This window comes from Sceloporus occidentalis, unplaced genomic scaffold, assembly GCF_023333645.1.
Source record: "Sceloporus occidentalis isolate IW3139 unplaced genomic scaffold, rSceOcc1.0.p SCAF_46, whole genome shotgun sequence".
Classification (NCBI taxonomy): domain Eukaryota; kingdom Metazoa; phylum Chordata; class Lepidosauria; order Squamata; family Phrynosomatidae; genus Sceloporus; species Sceloporus occidentalis.
In genome coordinates, this window is record NW_028317026.1 from 410475 (window position 1) to 428318 (window position 17844).

The window sequence follows — 17844 nt, forward strand, 5'->3', positions numbered from 1 at the left end:
ACCTCCCATGCCGGCACCCCCCCGTGGGAAGTGCTGGCAGGGGAGGCTGTCTGAGCGTATCGGGGAGTAGGATGCAGGTCCCCTGCACCGCTGCGGGGGATCTGTATCCTAACCCCACTGCCTACCCGGCGCCCGGGACTGCATGTCCCGGGTGTTGGGCGCTAGACCCCGAATATAGGCCGCACCCCCACTTTAAAGACTTAAAGTGGGGGAAAAAAGTGCGGCCTATATTCGAGCCAATACGGTAATAAAGAAATGGGAGAAAAAAATATTAAATTGACACCTTCCCAGAGAAGTCAGTTTGAGAATAAGAATGGTAATGTCATTGCTGTGAAATTAGACTCACCAATAATAAATTGTCAGTTTCCTCATGGCTTGAATTAGCCAATAAATTATGGCTACAATTTATGAAATCCACTTTTATTCCCTTTTCCTTTTTTCACAATGGTGACAACAAAAGAGCTTTCTGAGAGCATCACAAACACTATTATTACCAAAAACAAGAATTATGATGGGTACAAGGCTATCTCCAAAGGCCTTGGCAGCCCTGCTTCAACACTTATTAGGAAGGTTGTGGTGGCAAAAGGGAAAATGGATCATTAATGTCTTTGAAGGGTGGTGGAAACTGTGGGAAAGGCTGACCTGGAGCAATCTGAAGTGATTGTTTCAGCTGATCCCCTACACCACATACTAAACCAAAAAGGGATTTATGGGCAAAGGCCAAGTAGTACTCAGTGTCGGAAAATTAGGTATAGGTTAAAGATCATGGTTCTTCCAAAAAGACAACAAAAGAAAATGGATGGATGAAAAGGAAAAGCAGACTGTTTACGACTAGCCATCAATGAATCCTGATCTCAATACAATTGAAAATCTTTGGAAACATCTAAAATCTGCCACGGGGAAAGGGAATACTGCAAATATCCCATTAAAATCTTACAATAATACAAAGTAGATAAATTTGCAATTATTTCTGGAGATATTGTACATGACGTACAAAATATTCAAGGGTGCCAATACTATTGACTGAAACTTGCTTCTACAATGTCCCTCTTGCTTTGTCTGTGGTCACTGGTGTAATGGAGGCCCCCACCCCGCATTGCATGGGGAGGCCTGTCCAGGGCCCCACCATCTGTGGCAAGCCAGGCATGCCACTCTATGTAACTGTGTGTGTTAGTGTGTTACCAAGTGTGTGTGTTACAGTGTGTAAGTGTGCGTGCAGGTATGTTACTGTGTGTGTTTGTGTAAGCATGCAAGGCACCATATAAACTGGTGTTGATTACTGAAGACCAGTTGGAGATGCTGGTGGCACAATATTTACTCATACACCAGTTGTGTTTCTCCCCAATACCATCAAGGGGATTCAGCAAAGTATATACTACATGTCATATGTTATTTTGTGTTTATATGGCAGGAGCTCAAGGCCCATAAGTTTTATTGGCTTTGTGTGCATGAAATCCAGGATATATGCAAAACCTCAATTTTCAAGCAGAAGTTTTGATTTAAAAATGTGGCATATATTCTGAACAATACAGCACATCTATTATTCAATAAGTATTATACATTATTACAGAAGGTTTGTAGATATCATGGGCTCTAGCAGGGTAAATATTGAATTGACACCAGGGGCTGTTTTTCTGATTAAACTATTCTTTTAAGAATATTTTATGAGAAAAGCGATGCCACATTCACATACTGTGTCTGTTCTGAAGCCTTTATGTATTTTTGTCAATAGAAAGGAATAAATCACATTTGTTCCTTTATATTTGCAAAAAAATACATTAAGGGTACGAATCACATTTCCCATTTACACATATTGTAAGTGTCCATGAAACAGAAAAATTCTACTATTCACTTCCAGTCATCTCAACATTACATGAAAATAATTTCCCCATAGTTTTTCTAATGCTTTTTTTTTTTTTTTAAGAATAATCATCTGCAGATACATAAGGAGAGCTAATAAAACTTGAACTTGTGGAGACAGCTTTGGAGTTTCGCTGTGAGCATCCATTGATTGTGGATTCACTGGACGCAGCTCTCTTCTTGTGGCCGTGAGTAGATTTTGAGTTGTCTCCATCATTGGGGTCAAACACCACTGTCATGCTTGATTCCATCCTGGACACAGTATAAAGGCTGCTCTGCCTGGTTGGATGGAACCTAGTGGTTTTCAGTTCTAGTTCGTCATAACTGGACACTTCAATAAAAGGACACCATCTGAAAGCTCTTTTAAAACCAGCTCGGAATCTGTGTTAGAAATGGCAGATTATAGAAAATAAATAATTAAACAACTATACATATATACACACACATAAAAAAATAATACATAATCGTTTAAAGAGATCGCCCAAGGAGCCCTATCAGGTAAGTCCAGGAAACCATAATCCAAAGTCTGTTGTGACTTACATTGATAGAAGGTAGCCAGTCCTTTTTAGGGCTGCAACAAATAATCGATAAAATCGATAATAATCGATAATGAAAATCGTTGCCAGCGAATTTCATTATCGATTAGTTGAATCGATTTTAATCGATTATAAAATGAGGTTTTTTTCAGAGCAAATGCTCTGAAAAATATCCCTCGTTTTATAATCCATTTAGTGTCTGACTCACAGCAGCAGCTCCTACTTACAGTTCCTCCCTGCAGTCACTGCCGATTGGCCCGCCCACTTCCTTTTTCCAGTCCCTCCCTGCAGTCACTGCCGATTGGCTGCAAGGAGGGACAGTGCGAAAGGGGCGGGGCCAATTGGCAGTGACTGCAGGGAGGGACAGGGAGAAAGAAAGGGGCGGGACCAAAGTGTCGATTAGCCCCGCCCGTTTTCTATACCATCGACATGGCTCAAGAACTCACTGGTGAGTATAACATTTATATTTGGGCTGCTGAAAGTTAGGGGCAGTTATAGTTAATGGGGTGTTTAGGGTTAATTTAGGGGCAGTTATAGTTAATGGGGTGTTTAGGGTTAATTTAGGGGCAGTTATAGTTAGTGAGTGGGTTTAGGGTTAATTTAGGGGCAGTTATAGTTAGTGGTGTGTTTAGGGTTAATTGTGGTTGATGGGGTGTTTAGGGTTAATTTAGGGGCAGTTGTGGTTGATGGGGTGTTTAGGGTTAATTTAGGGGCAGTTGTTATTAAATAAAGTTAACTTAAGGTGCAGTTAGCGCTAAAGGGGGGCAAACTGAGGGGAATCTAAATCCTGGGGGCAGTGAACATTAACCCAGTACTTATTTATAAAAGTATTGTCGGTGAACCAGTCTGCAAATCTATGAGTGCACTATGGCATAGGGGGTATACGGCATACCTTGGGAGGACGGAGTGACATATTTGGGGTATAAGGCATATAGGCTATATAAGGCATATGTGGGGAGGGCAGTTTTTTGATCCGATTAATCGATTAATCGAAAAAATAATCGGCCAACTAATCAATTATGAAAATAATCGTTAGTTGCAGCCCTAGTCCTTTTACTGCAGAATTCTCCACGATAGCCTTTTGACTTAATCTCAAACATTCACAAAAGTATATCCCTAAGAAGCAATGTATTCTGGACAAAGCCATTGAGATCTAGTCATAGGACAGCAGGTCTATTGTAACCATCACATTTTCCATGGAAGTCTGTGCCTAATCAGCACAGTCTCCATAGCACTCCATAGCACCCCAGCAACAAATACAGCAGTGTATTTAGGCTGATTTAATAAAATGTTGTTTCTGATTTATTTTAAACATTTTAGTTTATTGTAAAATTACTGGGGCAGTTTAATTTTCTAATAAATTAAAAAGTATCTGCACAAAAGTGACAAATACTGCATTCACCCAAATACTCTAACTTGAAGTGTTTATTTCAAAATCTCAAAGAAAGCATAACTCCTTGCATAATAAATTCTATAAAACATAGTTTTTAATTTACACAGTTCTCTATGTGGAAAGTATCACACAGGTCATATTATTTCAGATCACTGGCTACAAATGTGTGGAACCCTAATTATCAAACTTAAGTTACATTCTGGATATTTGCCAAAGACAGTGTCTGAATATGGAGAACATATTCCCTGCTGAGTGACTCATTGCTGCCTCATTAAACGTTAAAACAGTTGGTTGATTTCTTGAAGGGTAATTGTCAGATCAGGCACTTTAATTGATAGGAGGGGGGTCAAAGGTTTCATGATTTCTGCATTCTTACCTTTTATTTAGACAGCAGTAAATGATGGGATTGTACATAGTTGAACTCATTGCCAGCCAAAAGATTGCCAAGTAGATTTGTTGGATATATTTCCATCTGTCCACTTTGATATCAAGTGCAGTAACAATAAAAAATATATGATAGGGAAGCCAGCAAATTGCAAATGTTACCACAACCACAATCATCATTTTCACCACCTGGAAAATAGAACCACAGTGTTCATAATAACAATGTATTTCAAGAAGAGGAAAGAGAATGTTTACTCAATATTTCAAAGTCATAGTTACATAATTCGTTGCAAGGGACATCCTTATAAGCAACAAATAGATACAAAAGGTTAATAAAGTGTTGTTCAAGATAACGCTCAAATCTGGATTAGGGTAGTAACACAATACCGTATTTGCTCGATTATAAGACGAGGTTTTTTTCAGAGCAAATGCTCGTCTTATAATCGGGGTCGTCTTATAATCAGACCTCAAATAGGTCTGACTATGAGACGACTAAGATCCAGATCCCCCGCAGCTGCAGGGGACCTGGATCCTCCAGTCTGCCACCCCCCACCGGTGCGGGGAACTCTGATCTCTGACAGTCGGGGAAGGTCTGCGCGATGGACGCAGACAACCCCCGCTGCTAGCCACGCCTCCTTCCGGCTGCAGCATAAGTGCGTGGGATCTACACGCTGCCCCGGCTACATGACAGGGAAGTCAGAAGCACCGGTAAGTTTGGGGGGGGAGTCCGGGGAAGTGTTAAATGGGGGGGCATAAGGCATTTCTGGCGGCAGCGTGCTCTGTGAAATGCCTTTAAACCCCCTTAATGCCACTCTGCCTCCAGAAATGCCTTTTTAACCCTCCCTATGCCACTCTGCCTCCTGAATGCCTTAAACCTCCCTATATGCCACTCTTCCCCATAATATGCCTTTTAACCCTCTAAATGCCAGAGTGGCATATAGGGGTATAAGGCATTTCTGGAGGCAGAGTGGCACATAGGGGGTCAAAAGGCATATCATGGGGCACAGTGGCATATAGGGTTAAAAGGCATATCATGGGGCACAGTGGCATTTAGAGGGTTAAAAGGCATATCATGGGGCACAGTGGCATATAGGGGGTATAAAGCATTTCTGGGGCAGAAGTGCATAACTGGGGGGCAGGTTGGAAAATAGAAGGAAATTTAAAAAAAAATAGTTTAGATGAATTAACATTTACTGGTAAAACTTTTTTCCTATAGGGTCGTCTTATATTCAGGCTTTTTCTTTTTTTCCTAAATTAATATTCAGATTTGGGGGGTCGTCTTATAATCAGGGTTGTCCTATAATCGAGCAAATACGGTAATATAATAAATAAAATCTTAAGAAATACATGTCTTATTTGTATTGCTAAATTAAGCACACAAGTCAAGCCTACTTTTGCATGTTTAATTGACTTTGTAGTATGCTCATTATCTGGTGTCCATTGCATTATGTATTTTCTGGGTGCGGGTATGATATTAGGATCAATCTAATCCCTAAAACAATCTGATTACACAAGCTCCTTTCATGACTATACAGGTTTACGTGTTTTTTGAAATATGTTTGATTTCATTCAGTTTATCCAAACACAGTGAAGCTTTAAATATATTGAGTTCCTTTTTTTAAGATTTCTTACATCAGGTTTAAATGAATACTGTTTTATTTCTTCACATGGCAGTCAAATAATGTTGATTGATGTAGGTTTCAAGATTCAGTTATCATATATTCAGACCATTCATTGAACTCCATAGGCTATTTATTTTTGTAGAGCAAAATTGGTGAAAAATGGTTTAATATTGGGCTTTAAAGAGAATGTGTAGATTAATATCTGAATTCTATGGACACGGAAGGACAAAATGTACAAGGGTCCTTTGTTCAATCAGTGTATTTTCAAGTATACACTTTTCATGTCACTAAACCAAATTTGGCAATTATTACCCTAGCTAAAGGCTTCTGTTAAATTGAGTCTGCCATTAAACAGCTGGAGGACAAATATTATTTCTGTATCCTGAACAGTAGAGTTTTGGAAATGTTTGTCTCCAAAGCCATCTTTTTCTGAAATCCAATAGATCCCTAAAATGGCAGATTAATTGCAACCTGGTACTAAAATTACAATCACATTTGTATTCAGCTACCAGATTTGGATATGTACCGTATTTGCTCAATTATAAGACAAGGTTTTTTTCAGAGCAAATGCTCTGAAAAATACCCCTCGTCTCATAATCGGGGTCGTCTTATAATCAGACCTCAAGTCTGACTATGAGACTAAGATCCAGAGTCCCCCGCAGTCAATCACAGGCTGCCAGAGAGGAGGATCCCCGCTGCAGGGGACCTGGATTCTCCTCTCTGGCAGCCGGTGAACGTCTGCGCAATGCACACAGTCAACCTCCACTTCTGCTCGGAGCTTCAGCTGGGGCTTCTATGATGGTGCATATGAGCTTCCGGTGCTAGAAGCATAGAAGTCATAGAAGCCCTGGCGGAAGCGCCGGGTAACAGCGGAGGTTGTCTACGTGCATTGCGCAGACATCCATCCGCTGCCCCCACTAGACACCAGGGAGTCTGAAGCACAGTGGACAAGTCTCGGGATGCACTAGTAAGTCTGGTAGGCAGAATGGCATATAAGGCGTATATGGCATTTCTGGGGGCAGACTGGCATATAGAGTGTATAAGGCATATTTGGGGGGCAGAGTGGCATATCAGGGAGGCAGAGTGGTATATAGGGGGTATAAGGTATATGGTAGTCTTATATTCAGGCTTTTTTCCCAAAATAATATTCGATTTTTTGAGGTCGTCTTATAATCGAGCAAATACAGAAAATATAAACCTATAACACCCTGTCACGTGTTGAAGTAAAGTGGAAAAACAGAGAAATCAAAATAAAGTAAAAATACTTCCCTATTTTACACTGCCGCAGCCCAACAAAACACTCCTCTCAGTGTTCAGAAAACGTACAGAAACAGCAATCGGGGCGCATGTGTATATAGGAAAAAAAGAAAAATATATCTGATAGTGTGATAACGTATGTAAAAATCAATATGTGTAATGAGTATATGCACTCACAAGTATAGCCGGTGAAAAAGGCTCTTCAAAGGTAAAAAAACAGTTCTTTATTCTTTAAAATCTATAAATATAGAAATGAAAACAACCACATAGCGCAGTAACTTCCTGTGATATGATAAACAAATGTGAATGCACTTACAGGATGGTTGAATTCATATGGTATGTTCAAACTCTTTTTTTCCTATATACACATGCGCCCCAATCGAGCAAATACGGCATATTTTTTGCTATTTTGATTATTCTGAGATTACATTACAAGAGACTATTTTTGAAATCTGTATGATTTTATTGACTTGTAAATCTGCTTTAGACTACTTATCAAAACGACTGACGTGAGAAGAAAAAATAATATCACTATATGTAATATTTCTAATTACACTATTGGTAAATTTTATTTTAGATGTTGATATTCAGTTCATTTTGGCATTACACAAAAACAAGTCACTAAAAGTCATAATTAACAATTGATTGTAAATTATGAGCATTACAGTGATATTTCAAACTAGCAATTTATCTCAGTCATTACTGCAGTTTAAAGAATTGTCACATTCATCAACTCTATTGTAGAATGATGTATGTAATGAGGAACTGTCTGTTCTTAAGAATGCTGTGTCTAGTACATAATTTTGAAACTTTGTTTATCATAATTACATTTGATTTATGTTTCTGGATTTTTAGAAAAGGGAGCAGATTTAGCTTTTTGTATGAATTTACTATACCCTGTATGAGTAGAAAGGGTAGATTCAGGGACACCGTGAGCAGAGACACAGAAGGCAACAGGGGCAGGTCAATGACGGGGCTGCAGGGGGCATCTTGGTAGAGGAGGCTGGCAAGATTCTTCCCGAACTAATGTGACTGGGTCATGTAACATCACTAAATGTGAGGTTGCTCAGAAAGAAGACTAAAGGCAAGGTAATGGGAGTAAGGGAGGGAGGGAGTATGTATGTATGTTAGAGTCAGTGTGTATGTATAAGTGTGTGTTAGTAAGACTGTGTGTTAGCATGAGTGTATATGTGTGTATTAGCATAAATATGTATGTGTAAGTATGCGTTAGCATGAAGGTGTAACTGTATGTTAGAGGGAGTATGTATTAGCTTGAATGTGTATGTGTAAGGATGAGTGTCCTGGTATGTCTGGGTGTCGGTGTGGCAGAGCCTGTTCTGGTGTTTATGTTTGGGTGTCAGTGTAGCAGAGCGTGTCCTGGTGTGTATTTGGTCATCTGTTTTCTGGCGCTTTGTTTATTTAAAGATAAAACGCCCTCCTGAATTTGTAGTCACTTCAGAGGACAAAACGTTCTAGGCCCAGAAATCAGTGAGAGGAAAAGTAAAGATTTTGTGTTTTACTCTATTTCAATCTCCATATTTTATTATAAAGGATTAGTAGAACTAAATTGTGGCTTCAGGCATCCCGTGTATGATGACTATTTTAGTGTACTGATGTACTCCCAATCCCATCACATAAGATTCTATCCTATATTATCCCCTGAGCACTGATGTCATCTTTATCCAGTACACATTGATGCAGAGGAGTTTAGATTCTGTCTATTTTAATCCTCAGCACCAGGCCCATGATACTCTAAATCTGACCAAAAGATTCTAAGAAGTATTTTTTTCTCATGGATAATAATGAGAGTGTGAGAAAGCAGGAGTCAGAGTGTGAGAGAGCGAGAGTAAGAGTGAGTGAGAGTGAAAATGCAACTAAATGCAGTTAAAATTACTATTCGTATGAATCCGAATGCAGATGTCTAATATGTATTGTATTGGTCATGTGTATGGTGTTGGATAGTGTGTATGTGTAAGTATATAGTTATAGTGCTTGTGTGTGTGCTCATGTGTAGAAAATTCATAAGAAAAAGAAAGGGAAGAAATAATTAAAAGGTTAAAAGATGGGGACAAATTGGAGGGGTGAGGAGAAAAAAAAGAAAAGGGAGAGATGAGATAAAGTTAAAGGATATAAATAAGGAGAGGTGGGGTAGAAAGGAGAGAGATGGGGAGGGGAGAGATAACAAGAAGTGAGGGAGAAAAATGAGACAAGAGGGAGATAATGAGAAAATGTATAGATAAGGAGAAAAGGGAGAGATAAAGAGAAATATGAGGATGGATAAAGAGAAATACGAGGAGACATAAAGAGAAATGAGAGAGATAAGATAAACAAAAAGGGGAGAGGTAGTGATCGAAAGGATAACGAAAGGACGAGAGAAAAGAAAGGGGAAAGATAGGGAGAAAAGAGAGCTATGGCTCAGTAAGGGACAAAAGGATTCTGGGGGTGATCAGGGGGAGGGAGTCGACTAAACTCCTTAGGCCACCCCAAAATCTGTCACCTATCCTGTTGTGTCTGTAGGCACTGTTTGCAATTGCAGGTAGGCATATAGCATTGCTGTTAAAATATACAAGGAATGCTTCTTTATTTACACTGAACTGTAAATGTGGTTCCAAAAATTGGCTCTGTTAATAGTGTAGGACATTGTGGCAATAACATGTCCTTTTAAAAATAAAAGTAAATCACCCCCTGCTTTCCTAATTATACATATACTGTACCTTGGCTTTCAAGAAATGGCCTGGAAATTACTGAAGAAAAAGGGAACTGTGTGCACATATAGATTTAAAGATAAGAAACAAATGAAATTACTAGATAAATCTAAAACTTGCAGTCAAAATAGGATTTATTCGCCAGGGAGCTAGAATTCCCGGAGGTGCATTGGTTTATAAAGAGATGTGTGACATTATCTTAATTGATATCCCTATAGACTATGAAGTAGCTTATCAGGCAGTTTCATGAGAATAAATAATTTCTACTTATACAATGCTTTCTAAATAAGATACCAGCATATTATATAAAAAGATAACAAGATCCTGCATACCACATGCTAAATTTGTTTGCAATTTATGACCTTCAAACTCTCTGGTGACCACCCAGTGAAATCAGGAATAGCTATGGTTTAAGCATTCTTTACCAAATATATCTGTTTGTCTTAATCTGTAAATTTTATGTTTGTCAAACCCTTTGAATGTATGTACCCAGTAGCGTACCTAGCGGGGGGCGGGGGGGGGGGCGGTCCGCACCGGGTGCCGCTCATAAGGGGGGTGCCAACTTGCCGGCAACCGGCACCCCTCCAGAGACGGACAGTAATGTCCGCCGCTGGAGGTTCCACCGGCTTAAAATCACTCAAGGGAGCCGGAAGTCTGTTAAAGACCTCCGATACCACTCCCTCGCGATCCGCGCGGCAACTGCTGCTGTGCACCGGGTTTTGTTGTCAGATCCCGGCGCACAACACTGAAGCCACGCCCACCGCCGTCCGTGCCCTCTGAACCGGAAGAAGACAGAAGAAGAGGAGCGAAGAGGAAGAAAAGGAGCTGACTGCTGTAAGAAGAAAAGAGGAAAGGTAGGAAATCATTCAGTGAGAGTGGATTGGTATGTGTGGAATCTGTGGTTTGGTATGTGTGGATTGGTAAGTGTGGATTGGTATGTGTGGAATCTGTGGATCGGTAAATGTGGATTGGTAAGTGTGGATTGGTATGTGTGGAATCTGTGGATTGGTATGTGTGGATTGGTATGTGTGGAATCTGTGGATTGGTAAGTGTGGATTGGTATGTGTGGATTGGTATGTGTGGAATCTGTGGATTGGTATGTGTGGATTGGTAAGTGTGGATTGGTATGTGTGGAATCTGTGGATTGGTATGTGTGGAATCTGTGGATTGGTATGTGTGGATTGGTATGTGTGGAATCTATGGAATGTTAAGTGTGGATTGGTAAATGTGTGAAAGTGATGGGTGTTATGCTGTACCATTTCCAATGTCTTTTTCATTATATAATTATGCTCTAAAGTACATCATAACTCCCATCACTCTATGCTGTTCCATACAGTGGCAGAGCTGGGAGACAGAGGCCTTGCACCCCCACCGCAGGACTCCTAAAAGGTAAGTGCACTTCAAAGGGGGGAGAGGGTAGATAGTTAGGAGGGGGTAGATAGGGAGAAGGGAGTGAGACAGGGGGATAGGGTGTAGATAGGGAGAAGGGAGTGAGAAGGGGTAGATAGGGCAGAAGGGGGTGAGAATGGGTAGATAGGGAGAAAGGAGGGTAGCAAGAATATTGAAATAAAGAGTCAGAATGAGAGAGCGAAAATGAATGGATTAATGTGTGGATGAATTGTGTGAATGAGTGAGAGAATTAATGAATTTGTGTAAATATTTTGTGTGAAAGAATAAATAATTGTGTGAATGAAAGTGAATTAGTGAGTGACTGTAAAAGTGTTTGTGTTAATCATAGGTGTATAGTTGATTTGTCAAAAAGGCAAAGATGGTATAAGCAGGGTGTTTATGGGACAAAAATGGCACAGGCAGGGTGTTTATGGGACAAAGATGGCACAGGTAGCGTGTTTATGGGACAAAGATGGCGTACACTCGGCTGTTTGGGAATAATGCTGACTCATGCTGGGCTGTTTGGGGGCAAAGATGGCACATCCTATGTGTGTGTAATTTGGGTGCTGGTCAGGTTCTATGTGGGCAATGTGGACGCTGTTTTTTTTTTGGAGGGTTATTAAAGAAAGCACTATTATATGTTCAGTAAATGTTATTTATACGTGTTTATTTTACTTATAAGTTATTAATTAATTTTTTCAGATTTCTTGTTGTTTACAGTTGACATACAGTTTACAAATTGGTGCAATAAATATTCTTTCCAACATAATTTTGTAGATGTCTTTACATTTGGGGGGGGGTGCCACTTACAGGATCCGCCCTGGGTGCCAAATACTCTAGGTACGCCCCTGTATGTACCATTAATCAATGGCCTTGTATGCAAAATGCATAATTATATGTACTATATACTTCTTAATGTCACAGACACTAGTTCCTAGGAAGATCCAGAACCAGAAGTCCTGCAGGAAATTTAGCTGCTTGAAAAATTGGACCCTAGGCAAGCATTTCTTTGGGCTCCTCTCCACGCTCCCTAGCATGCAATCACTCCCTCCGCTCCCACACCAAACAAAAATATTTGCCACACTGACCTCAGATTAGGGGAAGTGAGAGTACTCTCCCCTGTAATCATCCCCAATCCCTTTGTCCCCTCATTGATTAAGCCACACCTCTCCTTTACTTAATCCCTGTAGTTCAGGTATATATCAAATAAACAACACATGTAAAAAGCACTTGCATGTATAGATCAACTGAATAAGACATACAAACCCCAAGTATACATAAATAATGTATGGAAGCATAGCATAGAAGGTGTAGATCAACAATTGAAAATCACATGTGAACTCAGGATTGAAGGTATAGATCAAATAAACAGAATCAGACATACAAATCCTGTATTTACAGCTATAGAATAATAATGTATGGAAACATAGCATAGCAGATATAGATCAACAGAATAACAGACAAACCCATCTTTGCAGGTATAGATGAACTGGAAATCACATATAAACTCAGCATTAAATGTATAAATAAACCCCCCTAAATTACAGGCATAGATCACAGGTTGCACACAGGGCCGGACTGGGTCCGTGGGCTGGGCGCTGGGCGGCCGGCAGACTAACCCTGAAGACAGCCGCTGAGCAGCTGCAAAGGGCATTGAAGGCCTCCCTCGGCGCCAGGGGCGGGCTGGGCAGGGGGGCAATTGCCCCCCAGGCTGCCCGAAATCTAATCAAAGCGGCCGCTGGGTGCTGATGTGGCCGGCCGGCATCAGCACCCAGCAGCCGTGTGCGATGGCCGTCTAGTGATGGGAGCAGCGTGAGGGGTGAAAGCTCCACCCCCTCGCACTGACCTTTCACCCCTCACGCTGCTCCCATCACTATGCGGCCATCAGACTGCTGGGAATGTAATCTAAACGGCCGATGTGTGCTGATGCCGCCGGCCGGCTCTGCTTTAATACTTTTTTTATTACTTTATATGGCAAGCCGATCCAGCTTACCATATAAATAAAAAAAAAAGTGTTAAAATAGCTCCGGCCGGTAGCATCAGCACGCATCGGCCGTTTGGATTACATTCCCAGCAGTCTGATGGCTGCATAGTGATGGGAGCAGCGTGAGGGGTGAAAGCTCCGCCCCCTCACACTCAGACTGCTGCAGCACCGGATGTCAGGTCAGTGACATCCTGTCAGCATAGAGGAGAACAGTGTGCAGCTACCAGAGGACGGAAGTCAAGAGAAGTAGAAGGTCAGTAAACCAATCTATTTTTTGTACTGTCTAAAAAAATTTTTTATTTGTTAAAAACAAAAAAAATCGGCATGTGTGTATGTAAGTGTGTCCCCCTATATGCCACTCTGCCTCCAGAAATGCCTTATACCCCCCTATATGCCACTCTGTCCCATGATATGCCTTTTAACCCCCTATATGCCAGAGTTGCATATAGGGGTATAAGGCATTTCTGGATGCAGAGTGACATATAGGGGGTCAAAAGGCATATCTGGAGGCAGAGTGGCATAAAGGGGGTTAAAAGGCATATCATTGGGCAGAGGAGCATATAGGAGGGTATAAAGCATATCGGGGAGGCAGAGTGGCATATAGGGGGCATAAGGCTTTTCTGGAGGCAGAGTGCCCCATGATATGCCTTTTAACCCCCTTCATGCCACTCTGCCTCCAGAAATGCCTTATACCCCCCTATATGCCACTCTGTCCCATGATATGCCTTTAAACCCCCTATATGGCAGAGTGGCATATAGGGGGTTAGAAGGCATATCATGGGACAGAGTGGCATATAGGGGGTATAAGGCATTTCTGGATGCAGAGTGACATATAGGGGGTCAAAAGGCATATCTGGAGGTAGAGTGGCAAAAAGGGGGTTAAAAGGCATATCACGGGGCAGAGGGGCATATAGGAGGGTTGAGGTATATCAGGGAGGCAGAGTGGCATATGGGGGGGTATAAGGCATTTCTGGAGGCAGAGTGACGGAGTAAAATGCATTTCTGGAGGCAGAGTGGCATATAGGGTATTAAAAGGCATATTATGGGGCAGAGTGGCATATAGGAGGGTATAAAGCATATCGGGGAGGCAGAGTGGCATATAGGGGGGCATAAGGCTTTTCTGGAGGCAAAGTGCCCCATGATATGCCTTTTAACCCCCTTTATGCCACTCTGCCTCCAGAATGCCTTATATCCACTATATGCCACTCTGTCCCATGATATGCCTTTTAACCCCCTATATGGCAGAGTGGCATATAGGGGGTTAGAAGGCATATCATGGGACAGAGTGGCATATAGGGGATATAAGGCATTTCTGGAGGCAGAGTGGCATATAGGGGGTTAGAAGGCATATCAGGGGGGGCAGAGGTGCATAACTCGGGGGTAGGTTGTCAAATGAAAGGAAATAAAAACCAAACATGTCTCAATCATAGCTTTTATTAAATATGGAAAAAAATTGTCTACATGAATTAATAAAGAAATAAAAGTTTCTTACCAGAATATCGTGAAGAATATTGTGATCATTGTTTTGTTCCACTGAATAAAATGGAACTTTTTCATCTAAAAATGTTCGCAGTAGCAAATGTTTTGATCCCATTATGTGTAATGTATTTAATTTATTAGGGCCTTTTAACACTTTTGCTTTCTGGCATTTTAATACAAATAATGAGATAAAAAGAATGGCGAATAGTGTGAAGCGGGTATGTATAAGGGGTGCGTGTGGGTATAAGAGCTTGACCGTGAGATAAACTATATGGGGCTGGTCTCCAAATTTTTCCAGGGCTGCTTTTCAGTCCCAGTCTGGCCCTGGTGGCACACCCCAAAGGCCCAGCCCTGGCATCCACATTGCCCACATAGAACCTGACCAGCACCCAGATTACACAAACAGATTACAGTCTGGAGTGAGCCAACTTTGTCCCCAAACAACCCAGCGTGAGCCACCTTTGTCCCCTTAACCTTTGTCTGTGCCGTCTTGGTCCTAAAGGCTCAAAATCCTGCTTGTGCCATCTTTGCCTTTCCCTAAATCGCATCCGTGATACACATATACATTAATGCATTCTCACAAATCATTCAAGCAATTCATCTACACATGAATTCATTCTTTCATTCATTCAATCATTCACACAATTCATCCATACATTAATTAATTATTTTACTCATTCCCATAATTCATCCACACATTAATTGATTCTTTATCTCACTCATTCACACAATTCATCCACACATGGATTCTTTCATTCTTTCACTCATTCACACGATTCATCCACATATTAATGTATTAATTCTCTCTCATTCTCACTCTTTATTTCAATACTCTTACTACCCCCCTTTCTTACTATCTTTTCTTCCAAACCGCTCGGCGCCCCTCTCTCTCCTCCGCCTGGGGGCTGCACAGTGTTTCGATTGGGGGGGCACGGCATGTGCGACCTTAGTTTTGGGCTGGTTAGGGAGATCTGTGACGCTCAAGGGGGCGGGCTGACACGGAACAGCTCCTCGTGACAGCTAAAAGAGCATGTCGTTGGAGAGCAGTCTGCAGGGAAAAAAGGCAGCAGGAAAGTATTAAAAAAAAAAAATAGTTGGGGATAGGTGGAAGGTGACCCATATTCAAAGGGGGTGCCTTTTGTTACAAAGATAAGCAGTTTTTTTCCTATATTTAATGTATTTAATGTACCAGTGTTTCAAGTTATATATTATTGTACTTGTTTGCAAAAAAAGAGATGGGGAGAAAGTGGGGTAGGAGATAGTGAGGAAAGAGGTTTATACACAGATTTTTAGGGCTTCCTACACCCATGCTGGTGTGTATGTATTTAATCTGTTTCCTGGCACTTTATTTTCTGTAGGAATAAATTGAACAAATTTAATTTTTACTTAGCCAGAGATAAAACACTCTCCTGAATTTGTAATCCCTTCAGAGGACAAAACTTTCTAGGCCCAGAAATCAGTGAGAGGAAAAGTAAAGGTTTTGTGTTATTTACTCTATTTCAATTTGCATATTTTATTAAAAAGGATTAGTGTCAGTAAATTGTGGTTCAGGCATCATGTGTGTAATTTTATTTTAGTGTACTGATGTACTCTCAATACCATCACATTACATCAATATGCATTAGAAAATCAGGAAAAGATGGGCATGGATGGGTCGGATATCCTCCAGCTTATACGGATTCTAGTAAACACCAGTCAGCCCTTATCGTTCCTCCTGTGTGCTGCTGGTGAGGTTCCTGCTGTCATTAGCCCCCTTATTCTGGTGGTCAGCATGCATCCGTTTAGCCCCTGTGTATTCAATCAGCCTCTTCTTCAGACTCCTTAAGTTCCCATGGTACCGTCAGTATCTACTTACCTCCTGCAACAGAATTCTGGTGGTCTGCTTACCATCTGAGGAAATGTGCTGCATTACCAGATTACCAACTCCCTGCTCAGATCACTACTAGTTTAAAGTACCCTAACCTTCTAGCTAGTGGGCAGCGCAAGGTTTCTGCACAAGATTCCTCCTCTCCAGCATAAGGTATGCCTGACAGTGTGTGTATGTCTCTGTATATTATTGTCAATATGTGTTTTTTTTTTAGTATGTCAGTGTGTATCTTGGTATGTGATTCTGTATGATTCATATTTAATTTATTGTCGATTACATTTGACTATAACATATATGTTTTTTTGCCTTATCAGAAAGTGTATACACAAATATATACACACAGTATATAATGTGTGTGTAAAGCAAGAGAACTGACCTACGAAAATCAATTTAGCATGTTGAGCATGGCACCTAAAGGGTTTATGGCAATGGCAAATCCTTTTGGTACCGTAGCAAGTCTTGGGGGCACGTCCGTTTCATAACTAGGTGGAGATAAATGATGCTAATAATGGGTAGGTGTGGGCGGAACGTTGGGGAAATGTTCAAGTAAGTATTTCATAGCTGTGCTGCAAAGTGTCCCTGGAATATTGGCTTCAAGTTTTGGCAATTATGGATATAGTGAAGATTAGGGAAATATTTTAACTATATAGCAAGATTATAAGGGAGAAAGACAGGCAGAACAATGTATGAGCAATTATTTTCAACATTTTGCATTTGGAACTTTTGTTTATTAGTGTTATTCTCAATTGGAATGTATAAGCATACTCTACTGAAAACCTAGAGACGTGTAAGAGGATTTGCAATTCACAGCACGCTTTCCTTTGTTGTCAGATAATATCGTAAAACCCTATCCTAATTTGTTTTCAATACACAGAAAACCTTTAAGACAAGCACTTTTATTTGCTATTTTTATTAAAAAGAAACTAAAGTTCCAAATGGGCCTTTCTAAAGTTTGCTGTTCAATTAAATAATTCATGATTTCAGGCACTGAATATAGATAAGTATTTGTTTTATATAAATTCATTTTATTCATATGTTCAAAAAAAAAGATATTTAGGTACATATTACAAAATCATATATGTTGATGTAAAATGAATCATGAGAAATATAGAAACATATACTGTATAAGTAACATTCATCTCCACAAAACATTAAATATTATTTCAATAACCATTCAGGTTGTTTAATCTTAAGGTTTTTTAATACAGAACCAAAACGTGGAAAAAATCAACAAATTATTATACATCCAGCATCAGGCATTCACCGCCTACCACTGCCCTGTCCCCCTTTCCCCTAGTCACTCTTTCTGCCATCTTATATGATTGAGAAGGGCAGCCTTCTACCAATAACTGTTGCCCATTACTAGGT

The 17844-nt window shown here is 40.6% G+C and overlaps 1 protein-coding gene across 1 annotated transcript in view; it reads right to left on the reverse strand.

Moving 5' to 3' along the window:
- Window positions 1-1919: 1919 nt before the first annotated feature.
- LOC149289300 (neuromedin-K receptor-like) overlaps window positions 1920-17844 on the reverse strand; it is a 70682-nt gene continuing 54757 nt past the window's right edge. The window contains exons 4-5 of the mRNA XM_089490713.1: window positions 4166-4362; window positions 1920-2241 (exon numbers count right to left, since the gene is read on the reverse strand). Of these exons, the coding sequence (XP_089346839.1) occupies window positions 1920-2241; window positions 4166-4362 (519 nt within the window). The remainder of the gene's footprint in view (window positions 2242-4165; window positions 4363-17844) is intronic.